General features: G+C 44.0%; 1 protein-coding gene across 3 annotated transcripts in view; it reads right to left on the bottom strand.

Annotated features, from left to right (window-relative positions):
• FRMD4A (FERM domain containing 4A) overlaps positions 1 to 15,385 on the bottom strand; it is a 299,962-nt gene that overhangs the window by 193,674 nt on the left and 90,903 nt on the right. For all 3 annotated transcript variants that reach the window (XM_027121910.1, XM_027121911.1, XM_027121913.1), the window contains exon 2: positions 5,196 to 5,261. In XM_027121910.1, the coding sequence (XP_026977711.1) occupies positions 5,196 to 5,261 (66 nt within the window). The remainder of the gene's footprint in view (positions 1 to 5,195; positions 5,262 to 15,385) is intronic.

The following is a 15,385-nucleotide window of genomic DNA, read 5'->3' on the forward strand; positions in this document are numbered from 1 at the left end:
ACATATATACACTACCAAATGTAATATAGATAGCTAGTGGGAAGCAGCTGCACAGGGAGATCGGCTCTCGGTGCTTTGTGACCACCTAGAGGGGTGGGATAGGGAGGGTGGGAGGGAGACGCAAGAGGGAGGGGATATGGGGATATATGTATGCATATGGTTGATTCACTTTGTTGTACAACAGAAACTAACACGGTATTGTGAAGCAATTATACTCCAGTGAAGAACTATTTAAAAAAAAAAAAAGATCGCTGTCCAACAGAATATGATGGGAGGCCAATAGGAAATTGTAACGTTTTTAGTAGCCAAATGAAACAAGGAACAAGAAATAGGTGAGATTAATTTTAATTATGTATTTTCTTTCACCTCACCCCAAATATTATCATTTCAACATGGAATCATCGATATAAAAATCATTAATAAGATATTTTCCTTTTATTTAAAAAAATATGAAGCTTCAAAATCTGGTGCATATTTCACACTCACAGCCCATCTTGACTGGGACTGGCCACATTTCAAGGGCTCCAATGTACTCTGCAGTGTAGCTTTAAATCTCTCCTGATGTTTCCGTCCCGCTGGTTTTCTCAAGATTAGGGACACCATGTAACTTAGAACAATAGTTTAGCTACTCTCTTTAATTCTCTTGAAAAACACTGACTCGTTGAAGTTTGTTCCGTTTCTCAGAATCACAGGACACTTTGTTCCTCTATTTTAATGAAGTAGACAGTTATCAATGTGCTGCCAATGGCCACTTAGAGATGGGGTTAGAGAGACACGGTAATCCTAGGATCTGCCCCGCATCACAGCTCCCACTGTAGCAGAGTTGCGGGGATGGAGAGGACTCTGATTTGCTCTATCATCAAAGGGAAGAAATTCTGCCAACAGAGCGTAATACCCACTCATCTAAAGTGCTGGGAAAGGGCTTTAAAAAACAGGTCTGTTTTTCTTGCGCTGGCCTTTCTTCCTGGAGGACAGGATCTCATGTAGTATCATAAGCCTCAAGAGACCCCAATAAGGAAGGACCACACCTCAGGCATTCCAATCTAGCGAAAATCTATTCTATTTTTAAAAAACCCAAGAGAAAGGGCCCAGAATCTTCCCATTTATGGCTTCCAGTTCTCCACCAACCGACCCTCACTGTCAGGAAATTCTTCTCCATCTTAATGCAATGACTCTTACTAAGGCTAAAGCACATTTCCCTTTCTTTGCTTCCAAAATGCTCCCTTAAACACGCATTCAGGAAAAAAGTGAAGAAAGTCATTTTAAAGGAATAACTGTACGCAGAGCAGGCGTGAGGAGTTCAGTTTAATACAAAACATGCATGACGCCCTCTTGTCTGGTTATGGAAGCGTCAAGAAGAGGTTGATTGAGAGACGTACATGATGGCGGCCTCTCTCATTTTGATGCGGGCTTTTTCGAGTACACTTCTAATTGGTTGAAACAGTTTTGGGCAACAGCGCAAATGCCACTGTCTCTGGGTTGGATGGGAGTGTGATGCAGCTGAACGAAGTCCAAACGGATGAGCAAAGCTGAAGGCTTGACTTGTTACCGAACGACATCTTTGTGTCGTAGCATCGTTCCAGCTATCCTTAAGTGCAATTTAAGGACTTAGGGAGGTACATGGTAATGTCATGGTGTCAGGGACCTGCCTGTGGATTTAGGGATAAGCCTTTCAAATATTAAATTCCCGTACGTGCACTCCTGACCTTTGCTCTTTCCCCTGTACAGGTAATGTGGGATTTACTCAAGGTCAACAGGAATTAGGATGTGCAGATTCCACTACGTAATCTCAAACGGCTTTATAATAAGCCTTCGATGTTGGGATTATCGCCATTGTGCTCTGTAACCCAGAGAAGGGAAATGCTTCCATTCAGAGTGGCCAGGTCTGCACCGGTGCAGGAAATAATCTCTGTGGTTGTCTAGTTACAGTAGGTTCTTATTAGTTACCTATTTTATATATAGTAGTGTGTATATGTCAATCCCAATCTCCCAATTTATCCCTCCTCACCTCCCTTTCATCCTTGGTAACCATACATTTGTTTTCTACATCTGTAACTCTATTTCTGTTTCGTAAATAAGTTCATTTGTACCAGTTTTTTACATTCCACATACAAGCAATGTCATATATTTGTCTTTCTCTGTCTGACTTACTTCACTCAGTGTGAATCTCTAGGTCCATCCATGTCGCTGCAAATGGCATTATTTTGTTCTTTTTTATGGTCGAGTAGTATTCCATTGTATATATGCACCACATCTTTTTTTTTATCCATTCCTCCATCGATGGACAATTAGGCTGCTTCCATGTTTTCTTTTTTTTTTGGTTCTCTGCAGAGCAATTGGTTCTCTGGTCCTTTGGGGAGGTATTTCCACGGTATCTTAGGATTTGCCCATTCTTTCATTCCACAAGGATTTATTTAGTGACCTATGTGCCAGGCACTGGGCTGAGTGCTGGGGACACAGTGATCATGACACAGACCCAGCCCTCAAATTGTTGGTGGCTCTGGGAAACGCTGAGAAGTAAACAGGCAATGGCAGTGAGTTGTGATGAGTTGTGACAGCAAGAGGGAAACCTCAGGGGGAAGGGTGACAGCTAATGTCACTGAGCAGGACCCCAGGGGCCTTCCCGGACAGACACCCCATGGCCTCCGCCTGCCTCTTGTTTATAGAAGAACTTTAGCCTCCTAGGCCTTCCCCAAGTTCCAAAGAGCAAATTTAATCAGAGAAGTGAGAAAATGCAGAAACAAAGGAAAACAGTCAAGCCAGAGAAAATAATAACCGTTTAGCCATTAAACAAAATCAAGGACTCAAGGGTCACAGATAATATTCTGAACCATATCCTTTGAGCTGTTTTGGAGGTACTAAGCCCCTCACCAGGTGGAAGAAGTTAAGTGTACGCTGACCACAGGCACACAGACCCCAGACTGGTTGGAAGCAGAAGGCTGATGATGTTGACTCCCGATTACCTCTCCACCAACCAATCAGAAGAATGTCCATGAGCTGATCACACACCCCGCAACCCTCTTCCTCATCCTGTCTTTAAAAAGCGTTCCCTGAAAGCCGTTGGGAGTTCAGGCCTTTTGAATATTAGCTTCCCAAACTCCTTGCTTGGTGCCTGCAATAAATGCTGCACTTCCCTTCACCACAACTTGGTATCAGCAGTCAGCTTTACTGCATGCAGGACAGTAGACCCAAGTCTGGTTTGGTAACAGTAAGACCCAGACCTGGGAGGGGCAGGGGGGCCAGGGAAAGCCTTGGGGGGGAAAGTGTCTTCTAAGCTGTGAACTGAAAGTTTAACAGAAACCATCCAGGGACAGAGGTGAGGGTATGGGAAGGAGTGTTCTAGGAAGAGGGAATAACATTTGAAGCATGTTCTAAAAAGGGATGGGAAGAGTATGAACTTCTCTTGTTTAGCCTAATTCAACATTTTCTTGACGGTCAAGGGTTGAGGATGACCTTTCCAAAACTGCTGCACATCAGTAATTACATCTCTTTTCTGTGACTCGAGTCCACTTCAGATGCCCCCAATCATACTTTCCCAGGGCAGGCTGGCCGACAGGTTGTCATTTCACTGCCACTTGAGGTCTTATTTCCTGTTTAAGAGAGCGGCTGCTTTCTAAGAGTTGGTATAAAAAAAGCAACTAAAACACACCAGACCGCTCACCTCTAAGCATCCGAGGATGCTTCTTAACAATTTAAAGCTCCAAATGCTTTGTTAGTTAGTGACGCTGCTAACTGAAGAGACCTTGCTCACTTTGCAGTCCTGTCCACTGCCCCACCCTCCAAATCCAAGCGCAAGTTTTAACTCTTAATATGCATGTGATCCTCTGAATCTAATCTAACAAGGACGTAATCCAAAATGTGAAAGAACCCTACACAGGTAGATAAATTAATCACAGCATTTACTTGTAATCGTGGAAAAATTGTAAAGAAACCTTCAATGGACCCAAACGGGTAAATGATTTGATACTAACGGAATATCCATTTCTGGAATTTATGCAGCTATGAACAAAGATGACAACTTACAGTAACTTGGAAAAGGCTGATGAAAGACGTTAAGTGAAGAAAAAAGTACAGAGAATTAGTCACACATTATGATTACAACCATGTAAGAAATACAAAGATGAAAAAAAGCTGGAAGGAAATCTGCTAAAGTGAGAATAGTAGTCAAACTAGTATGTTATGGTTTTGAGCGTCTTCCCACGGTTTCTCTCTTCCCGACGCTGCATTTGTAATACCTTTATAATTGAAATCTTATTAAAAGTATTCACTCTTTAAGTTGGCAGTTTGAACATTTTCAAATCCCAGCAGCAAGTACAAGTAAGAGATCTGAGTGTCTGGGCATCATTTCAACCTCCTGATGTACTGTAGCTCCTTCAGGGCAAAATATGAGGGAGGATGAGGGGCACTGCCCTGAGAATTTTTATAGACATTGGAGAATATCAAGCAAATCGAGTTAGAAAAGCTGGAAGCAAGCAACAGATTTAGAGAGAAATTCTTTAAATCAAGTTTGGCAACGTCATTCTTTAGGGCTTTGAGGAGAACAATGATACATATTTTTTGAAGCTGAACAAAACCAGGGTCTATGATTCTAATTCCTGCTCTGACTTCTCTGCCACTGATATGTTCTTAGTTTGGGGATAACTGGATTGATCTCCTGTGCGTTAACTGACGTATAGATGGTCAACAGCGATGGCAGTGATGACCTATGGGAGGGGATCGGGGGTTACTGAGCCCTTAGAGGGAAGACAGAGCCAGGAGATTGTTTTTCTTTCTTCACATCTGTGAAGGCGTAACTTGAAAACAACGAACTGTTTTCTATCCCCTCTGAGCCAGGAAGATGACAAAATCAGTCTTAATTGTAGCAAGAGTTCTCTAGGTTATATTATAGTTAACTCCTTCCACGTAGAAAGATTAGTTAATGGCAGTTGTGGAATTTCCTTTTCTAGAGGTTTGTAACAATAGGTTAGATCTACATCTGGCCTCGAATGCCTTAGGCGTGGCGCACAAAGACACAGAATGAGCAAAAATAGCACTCACACACACACACAGATACCACCGTGTGCCCCGGTCCTCACTCGCAGATTTTAACAGAGGTTTTCAAACAGTTTATATTCTCACCCACCCTTCAGCTGAATCAAAGTCTGAACTGCATCAGTCACAGAAGAGACTTAGAAAGTTGGCCGAAAGTCATTTACCTGTACTAGGAGTTCCAGCTTCCGGTCATCAAGAAGATGTACTTGACATCGACGGCCTTCCGTCATCTAAGAAAAAAGACAAATGATGGTCACCAAGAGCCTAGCGGCCTTTCACAGGTTAGAGCGTCCCCAATGCTGATGTCACCAGGCACGTTCCTCTGGGCAAAGCTTCCCCTGGGAGTTGGAGCCATATGAGGCCAAGATGCGGCAGGACTGGGTCATTCATTCATTCAACAGTATTTATTGAGCATATTCTGTGTGCCAAGCACTATTCTGAGAGCTGGGTGTATAGCAGCACACAAGACTAGGTCCCTGCCCTCATGGAGCTTACATTCTAACGGGGGAGATGTAAAATAAACTAGCAAATGCGTATATACCATAATATCAGGTGGTGACAAGTGTTCTTCACTCTTGAGTCATTCTTCCATTCAATAATTTTATCACCGTGCATTAGGGACACAGTTCAGTATCTGGTCTCTGCGTCTCTCGACTTATCCCCCTAACTGATCAAAGGGAGCAGACGACCACCCCGCTGCCAACTGCATTTGATTTCTGTGTTACTCATCCCCTCTCCTCATTTATGACTCTACTCCGTACAGAGCTTTCACTTATGTTACAGGAACCCTGGAGATAAGTGCTCACAGCTGAACTTGACCCCCGACCCTTGTACCTTTCACCACTAACATATCTGTGTAATAGGAAGAGCATCTTGGCAGGAACTGGAAGACCCAAGTCAAATCTTAGCCCCGCTGATTATTGGCTGCAGGACTTTGAACAAGCCTCTGTTCATCTCTGTACCCCAATCTCAGACACAAAAGCGAGTGGGCAGGCCCAATGTGGGTGCTGGTGAGTGTTTAACAGTTGGCTTTCTGGAAGGAGAGAGTTTTACTTTGTAGCATTTGCTGGAGCCCTGGTATCACCCTCAAAGGAAATCCTCTAAAGAGCAAGCCTTCTGGTAGCTGTCACAGCTGGCCACCACTCCAACCAAAAGGTGTCTTGCTGCTCCAAGTATCTTCACCATCTCCGATTTCAAGCTACTGTCAGGACAACACTGAGTGTTTCTAACAGACAGATATAACACATGCCACCTGCAGATAGAATGCCGCTGGGAGAGGGCATGCCCCTTCCCCATACCTTCCCTAGGCATCTCTTCTACCTGGCTGTTCCTGAGTTCTGTCCTTTTATAATAAACCAGTAATCTAGTAAGTTAAAAACAAAACAAAACAAAAACCGATACACACTACCTCAAGAGTGTAGATGCTAGCAAAGGACTGTAAAATAATTAGGAAGCGGATTGATTTATGTAGTTATTATAGTATTTATTACCCTTGCTTTTAATATAATTTAGTTAACTGTAAGTTTATATAATTTAGTGTTAATAATGCCTATGTTTTAGAAGCGGAGCACAGAATTCCTGAAAATATAACAACTGGTGCTCGTGAGCTGCCCCGGTACAGCTGCCAGGACCAGAAGACCCAAGGACTCCTTTCGGTCCTTGGATTTTTATATTACTGTAGCCCCCACTGAAGCCACCTTCTTCTTCCCCAGCTACCAGCCACTTCATGCAGATCCAAAGGAAGGATGCACATGGGCTGATTCCGGCCCTGCCTCACGGCATGGGCATCAGAGTCCCTTCCTGGAAGCGCCTTCTCCAGGAAACACGCAGAAGGTGGCCTCTTCTCTTGTTGCCCAACCCGGCTCATTCCCTGACCATCGGCACGTGCAAAGCTGCTGTGTACTCCTACGAGAGAATTCTTTCTCCTTCCCCTGAAGAAGGCAACGAAGTCGTATTATTATTCATGCTTCCATCAAGTCATATTATCACTCACAGTGATTCATAAGAATATGATTCAGCTGTAAAAAAGAGGAAATCTTGCTACTGGTGACAACATGGATGGACTTGGAGGGCATTATGCTCAGTGAAATAAGTCAGACAGAAGAAGACAAATACTGTATGATCTCACTTATGTGTGGAATCTAAAACAAACAAACAAAACCAAAAAACCATGAGCCCCTAGATACAGAGAACACGCTGGTGGTTGCCAAAGACAGGGGATGGACATGGGGAGGCGGGTGTGAACTGGGGAAGGCGGTCAAAAAGTACAAGCTTCCAGTTAAAATAAACAAGACTTGGGAATGTATCGTACAGCATGCTAACTATAATGAATAATACTGTGTCATATATTTGAGAGTTGCTAAGACAGCAGATATTAAAAGTTCTCATCACAAGAAAAAAATTTTGTAACACATATGGGGACAGATGTTAGCTAGACTTACTGTGGTGATCATGTCACGATATATACAGATATCGAATCATTATGTTGCATGCCTTAATATAATCTTATAAGTCAACTATATCTCAATTTAAAAAAAGAAAACAACTTTTACAAAATAAATAAAAAACTTTGCTGGAAAAAAAAAATCCATTGGCTTCATCTCAATCATTCACCCCTCTAAGTTCAAAGAAAACTACTATAATTATAAATTACACAAAAATATATGCTTCCATACCAAAATGTATAAATTATTCTTTTAGCAAAAAAGTGCACCCAGGGCTTCCCTGGTGGTGCAGTGGTTAAGAATCCGTCTGCCAAAGTAGGTGACACGGGTTCGAGCCCTGGTCTGGGAAAATCCCACATGCCGCAGAGCAACTAAGCCCATGCGCCACAACTATTGAGCCTGCGCTCTAGAGCCCGCGAGCCACAACTACTGCAGGCCGCGTGCCACAACTACTGAAGCCCGAGCGCCTAGACCCCGTGCTCCGCAACAAGAGAAGCCCCCGCAATGAGAAGCCCGTGCACTGCAACGACGAGTAGCCCCCACTCACCGCAACTAAAGAAAGCCCACGCGCAGCAACGAAGACCCAACGCAGCCAAAAAAAAAGAAAGAAAAGGGTACCCAAAATGTTCAAGTTTCAATAGGGCAGCTGACAGCAACTGCACAAATACTCTGGATAACATTTTAGATATTCAGCACTTGAGTTCTCATTAGGAAGAACTCAAGATCAACAGAGAGGGAGTTCTAGAAAGGAGAGTGCTACAACCATCTGGCATATTATTTTGGAATTCCTTCAAAAACATTTATTAAGAATTTGAGAAAATTCTCTGAAGGGTGGGGACAATTTTAAGGAAGTTTTAGAAAGCAATTCTGCTTGTCCTGTGCATATTTAAAGCACAAAGTTTTGAACTTCCTTTTACTGTAAAAGGTTAAGGGTATAAACATGTTCTTGAGTTACTTATTCACGTTCTAATAAGCTGTATAAAAACCAAGGAAAATTGGTATCCAAGACATTACTGTATCAAATAAAGTTCTAATAACAGTCATAAAGAAGAGGTAGCCTATCATTTTCTCAAAATATTTCCAAGCATGCCAAGTGTGACGTGACCCCGAGTTCACACCCATACCTAAAAGTGTATCGTGAGATTCTCATTTTCATCTGAAACATACAATTCCCATTCCCTTGATCTCACCTCATCTGCTCAGCAGTTTAAAGAAGTAGCTATGCATCCAGATGTTAAGATCTACCCAAGGAGCTTCCAATTCATTCTTCTCTTCAACAAAATCTCATTACTAAGCCCTGAGGAATTTATAAGCACACTCCCTAGTCTAATAGGAAATTTACAAGCTGCCTCCCTTTTGGAAGGCAAACCGTCCCCGAGAAAAGTCAGCACAGAGAAGTGAGTCTGAACGGAGACTCAGCTCTGAATCATCACGTCTTTGAAAGCACAACTTTCTTTTGACAGCACAGCTGTGGCTTTTTTTTCTCAAAAGGGAGACCTGTCTATTGTTCTACACGGATGGGAGATCGGAGCAGCCTGTTCTCGTCATCAGTTCAGAAGAAGGTTGCCGTCCTGGGTGTGTACGGAGAAAGAGTGGTTGGACATCTGTAGCTCTGTCTGGCTTCCAGGGCACAGTGAAATTTTCTTTTGAATACGAACAATTGTAAACAAATATTCCTTTCCTTGTTCTTGTTTTCAGCTGCTCAGGCACAACTGAAGGGCTGGCATCATCCTCAAAGGAAATGCTTTTGGAGAACAAGGCTTCTTGCAGATGTCAGCTGGCTACCGCTCCAGCCATAAATCGACTTGTTACGATACAATTCCATACCAAGCAGAAGCCCGCCAAGTGCACTGTGACCCCAAAGGATACACAGAAAAGTGTTATTTTGAAAGTGAGGTGTCCACCCCATTTATCCAACTCTGCTGTTAAGACACACACCGAATCACGAAAACTGCATTTAAACATGGAAATGCCTTTGTAACACGAGCTTAAGGGAACACAGTAGAATATGAGACGTGCACTATTAAAGGCAGCCAATAAAATTGTCATGAACATGTACGGGAACGAAGAGGCAAAAATAAGACAGTGGATGTGCTAGGTTAATAGGCTTATGGGTGGTCCCCTATCCCCACCCCTACCCAAATATGACTTCACGTCTTTTTTCTTTTTCAGTTAAAAAATGTAAAAAAGAAACTTAATCTAGAAAAATGAAGGACACTTTGAGGTCAGCCATAGGAAATGGAGCTCGAGAAGCTTCGTTCTCAGAAAATTCTTCTTAGATTGCCTATATTTTAACATATCAAATCAAACGAATTAATTTACAAATGAGAATTATGATTGTCACAGAGGTTAGAAATCTCAAGACCGAAAGTCTCACACCTTCTCTCCCTGCAGGAGGAATTCATGGGAGACCGACTGAGACCAGAAAGGATTCAGGGAGCACAGGATCTGAAAGGCGGGGTGTTTGAGGGCCTCCATCTACCAGAGCCTAACATATTCCTGATGGCGGAAGGGGGTTCCGTCCAAGTATGACAGAGGAGTCCCCTCTGCAGGGCATCACCGAAAAACAAATAACTACCTAACTAGCAATGACAAACTCCCCCAAAGGGCGATTCTGAAGAGCTTTACATGGAGGGGTACAGGGTTCAGCATGTGAAAATATGTTTTATTAGGAATGTTTTCTCTTCAAATTCAAAACTAAGTAAACCCCATTCCAATATGCTTCTCGTTATCACCTTTTTCTCTACACATCACCCCCTCCTCTCTCTCCCTCTTTGAGTCACTTCTTGGATGTCCGCTCTCCCCTTTTTCTTGCCCCTTGTCAAATGTGTTATCTACTGTGGTATATACATGAAGAGGAAGTACTCTGAAGAAATAACCCTAGTTCCCCTGTTCATAATATTTTCAGAGAAAACTAATGCAATTGTGCAAATGACAACAGGGTAACATAATAAACTTAGAAAAACATACGACTTCAAAAAATAAAAACTGAAGTACATTCAATTAACCCATGTTACCATAATATTTCCTGAGACTAATTTACACTGGAACTGTTATCACTAAGACACTGGGGGCTGAGGTGAGGGTAGGGAGGGAAGGAGAGCCAGGTTCCTAGTTACCACGTGCCTACTTGTTCATAGCTCTGCACAAGTTACCAAGCTGTGATCCAGATTCACTTTAGAGATAATACCTCATGGACAATAAAATAAGAAATATTAAAGACTCATTGGAATTGCACAAAACCAAGAATTCACATTTCCAAAACACACTTTGGAGAGTTGGCAGTACTCCCCCAAACAACCCGAAATCTGACCCTTTAAAACGTTATCATCAAAGAGAAAATTCCGATTTCTGAAGTGTCCAAGCCAAGGCCCAAACCTAGAGACGTAAGTCTTAGAGCACGTCCTGTGAGCACGGTCCATGAAGCCACGGAGCGCCCCGGGGATGCCAGAAGTATGACAGCAGCACCTCACAATCCGCCCTCTGACCCAGGCCATTCTGTGGCTCGGAAGGAAATTCCAGAGACATGACTACAAGTTCCCAGGGAAACTCACTGCTGGGGCTTCTGCTGTTTGGGTCACCTCAGTGTGTCACATCCCTCTCTCCACTTCAGTTTCCTCTGCAGATAAATGAGGACCCAAGGACTCACCTAAGTACCAGAAAGTCACAGGATACCAGAATCGCAGTAATTATGAAGCTGTCACATCCAGGAGACGAAGAAATGCCACACATTCACAGTGGCCTCAAGAAAGTCAACCCCACAGTAAATGACGACACAGATAGAAAGGATTTCAGGCAAATTAAAAGCTGTTAAAAATATTCATCCATCTGCTGCTCACACCGAACCTGTACCATGGACATACCAGATATAATATAATAAGTTATTATAATGTATATTTCAAACATTATAATAAAAGTGCATGAGGGTCAACAGGGAGGGGATAAGGGGATATATGTATATATATAGCTGATTCACTTTGTTATACAGGAGAAACTAACATACCATTGTAAAGCAATTATACTCCAGTAAAGATGTTAAAAAAAAAAAGTGCATGAGGGGCCTCTGCTTATAACCTTTAAAAAAAGTTAAAGGTATATTGTCCATTTTTACTATGGTTTTTCCCTCTGTCTGATTTATCTCAAGCTTGTTACCTTTTTTTGGTCTCTAAGTGACATCATATTAAAATAAAGATGCTCATGGAAAGAAAGGAGGTATCAAGAATTAGACAGCAGAAGTCTGATTCAGAGAGAATGACTTGGTCCCAGCTTTGCTCCATGACCTCTGGCAAGTTATTTCACCTCTGTCTTCATCATGAGTCTCCTGGGTTCAGAAGGACACACACAGGCATGTTCTTGAGGTTCCTGGCTGCTGAATAGTCAGAACTGATAAAACCCAGATGAAAGTGATTAAATGTGTGGCCCTATTATAAACAAATTTACATGGCAATGGAACGTAATATAAGAACTGAAGGGACTTCCCTGGTGGCGCAGTAGATAAGACTCCGTGCTCCCAATGCAGGGGGCCCGGGTTTGATCCCAGGTTAGGGAACTAGATCCCACGTGCATGCCGCAACTAAGAGTTCGCATGCCACAACTAAGGAGCCCGCCTGCTGCAAATGAGACCTGGCACAAGCAAATAAATAACTAAATGAATAAATATTAAAAAAAAAAAAAAAGAATGGAAACAGCCTTGCATTCTTCAAAGCCTGACCCTCTGCAAGTGTGCACTTGATGAGGTCATGAGTGCGGCCAGTGTCTCACTGGAGGATCTTTGGAAACCAGACCGTGGTGGCTGCTGCCCGGGTCTCTGCCTCCAGCGAAAGGAAACTGGGTTTTCTCTGGTGACACAAGAAGAGGAGTCGTGGTGTTGTGTGGGTACTAAGGGCTTGGGGACAGCAGAGGGCCGTGTGGGCAGGTGTGTCACAGGGAAGATCAAATCTGACTCCATATGGGATCTGTCTCTTTTTCTTTAAGCTTCGTATCCTATTGTTTTTCCTGAAAGTTAATCACTGAAGGAATGTTGCCTACAGCCTGCAGTGCACAGGATACCCCATTCTCAAGGCTCTGACCTTTAAAGGTATAACTTTTCCATTCATAAGAGATAAAAAGTTACAGAACAGAAAATAACATGTCTTTTTTTTCCAAATCCATTAATTGCATTATTTTTTGAATTTTATTTTATTTTTTTATATAGCAGGTTCTTATTAGTTATCTATTTTATATATATTAGTGTATACATGTCAATCCCAATCTCTCAGTTCATCCCACCACCCCCCTGTCCCCCGCCCCGCTTTCCCCCCTGGTGTCCATACGTTTGTTCTCTACATCTGCGTCTCTATTTCTGCCCTGCAAACCGGTTCATCTGTACCATTTTTCTAGGTTCCACATATATGCATTAATATACGATATTTGTTTTTCTCTTTCTGACTTACTTCACTCTGTATGACAGTCTCTAGATCCATCCACGTCTCTACAAATGACCCAATTTCGTTCCTTTTTATGGCCGAGTAATATTCCATTGTATATATGTACCACACCTTCTTTATCCATTCGTCTGTCGATGGGCATTTAGGTTGCTTCCATGACCTGGCTATTGTAAATAGTGCTGCTGTCAACATTGGGGGGCATGTGTCTTTTTGAATTATGGTTTTCTCTCGGTATATGCCCAGGAGTGGGATTGCTGGGTCATGATAACATTTGTCTTGTTGGAGGTTTATAGGAACACTGTGACCAGACCTATGGGGACAGCTCCAAGAATAAAGGATTCTGACAACAAGAAGTCTGCAACAACCAACCACACCCCCTCCCCTTTTAGTATAAAAGAAGCCTGAATTCTAACCTGGGCTTGATTCTTTGGGACACGAGTGCATCATCTTCTCGACCTGATGGCTTTCTGAATAAAGCCGCTATCCGTTGCCCCAACAACTCATCTCTTGACTTACTGGCCTGTCATGCATTAAACAGCATAAGCTTGGACCCGGTAACAGGTGGACCGTTTTAGTCCCTGCCTCTGCCACCTTGCAGACCACTGCTGTGTGTGATCAAGCCACAAGTCCTACTGGACCATCATTTCAATCCTCTCCAGATGGGACTGCAGGGGAGAGGGTAAAAAAATTAATAATTGGTCTCTGGGCCTAAAGTTGAGAAGAAAGGGATAGACTCAGATAGGTTGGAGGAGAGGACAGCCAGGGAGCTCCACTGATGGGCTCGTGTGACCCCAGTGGAGACGAACTCCTACCCAGAGCTCCTCTGTGGGATGTGGGGAAGAGGGGACTCTTTTCCCCTTCCAACAAGACACTGCAATCTGAGGACAAGCTATAGACATGGAGTCGGACAGGCGCGTCTCAGATACAGAAGGTCAAGGCCAGTGGGGAATTTCAGCCCAGGGCCAGAGTGTGACAGATGATGGCTCTCCCCCATCTGAGAGCCAACCCTCTGATTAAATGGTCAGGAGGAAAGGGACACTGCGAGAGCCACATGCAGGGGCCCTGGTTATGCACCACGGACACCACCTTGGCGACCACAGAGCAGTGAAGCCACTGCAGTTCCGTTAACGGAAGTTAACGGAAGTGCAGGTGAGGCCTCCAGCCCCTGGAAGGCAGCAGAGCTTTCTGAATTACATTCTGACCATCTGGACACTGAAAGAACGATAACCTGATTGTCCTTTCTCCTGCCACCGCCAGAGCATCTTCCGAAGACAGGATCTTCTTGACCACCATTTTGAGTATATCAGCAAGATCTCCATCCATTATTCTACCCAAAATACACATATTAACCTAGATTCACCTCATTCACAGCACATCTACAGGCAAGCTTTGGCTTTCTACCCAGGCCTAGGGTCCCACAAAACCTTGCTTCTGCAACCAGAAGAACTAAAGTCTCTGAAGATCCAAGGAGACTCCATGCTACCTGACGCTCCATTATTGTTGTTATTATTATTTGGAGAAGGATGGGCAAAGGGAATAGAGCTTTCTCATAGGTGACGGGGAGTTCGGGGTTTCGACCAGTGAGGGAGTCTCAGGAAGCCTGGATAGAGCCCGGCTGGAAACAGAAGGTGGGAATGTCTAGCCAGCAGAATCCTGAGCAGATCTGGACGGAAGGCCTCAGGGAATAACGGCCTGAGGAGGAGATTCCTGATGTGGTTATAAAGCATCCCTCGTTGACTAGCACTGTGGCTACCATTGTGAGAGATGAGTATCTGAATGCTGGATAAGGAGCCCTCTGAGATCCGGCCTCACCTCACCACATCTGGTTTTTTCAAATACTCTCCTTCCCCCGGCTCCACCCCTGCAATTCCAAGACCAGTCCAAGTCCAGGACTCACCTGCCCTGGACTTCTAAGTTCTGTTTCCCTGAGGGCCACCCTTACCTCAGGGCCTGGCCCATGCTGTCTCTTTTGCCTGGAAACACTTTCTCTTCCTTCATGTATACAAAGGACCATCCCTGCCTGCCTGCAACAGGCCACCACCAAGCCAGGGGCTGGAGACACAGCAGTGACCAAAGGAAGCACCATCTTGATTCTCAGAGGTCACTGGCTTGAGGGGAAGATGGACATGACTTTCACTCATTCTTGCACACTCAGCTGTGCTGATACACATGCTTTCTCCTCCCCGTGGGGGGATTTTCCCACCCCTGGCCGGCAGCTACAATGCCAGGCCTGTAGCCTTTCCTCCTGTTGTCCCCAGGTCACTGCACCGGGGTTTACAGAGGATGGAAGGAGGGCTCTGGGGCCTGACCACCTGGGTTCGTGTCTTATCCCAGCTTCACTGGGGGCGAGCTGGGTGTAATCCCCCACAAGCACTTTGCCAATTTGTGCCTCACTCCCCAGTCTATGAAATGGAGACCATCATCGTGCCAACCTCGTGGGGCTGCTGAAAGGAATAACTAAGTTAACACACACAGAGTGTGCGT

The sequence above is a fragment of the Aethalodelphis obliquidens genome, unplaced genomic scaffold (genome assembly GCF_003676395.1).
Source record: "Aethalodelphis obliquidens isolate GAN/ISIS:26980383/991018 unplaced genomic scaffold, ASM367639v1 scaffold23, whole genome shotgun sequence".
NCBI lineage: Eukaryota > Metazoa > Chordata > Mammalia > Artiodactyla > Delphinidae > Aethalodelphis > Aethalodelphis obliquidens.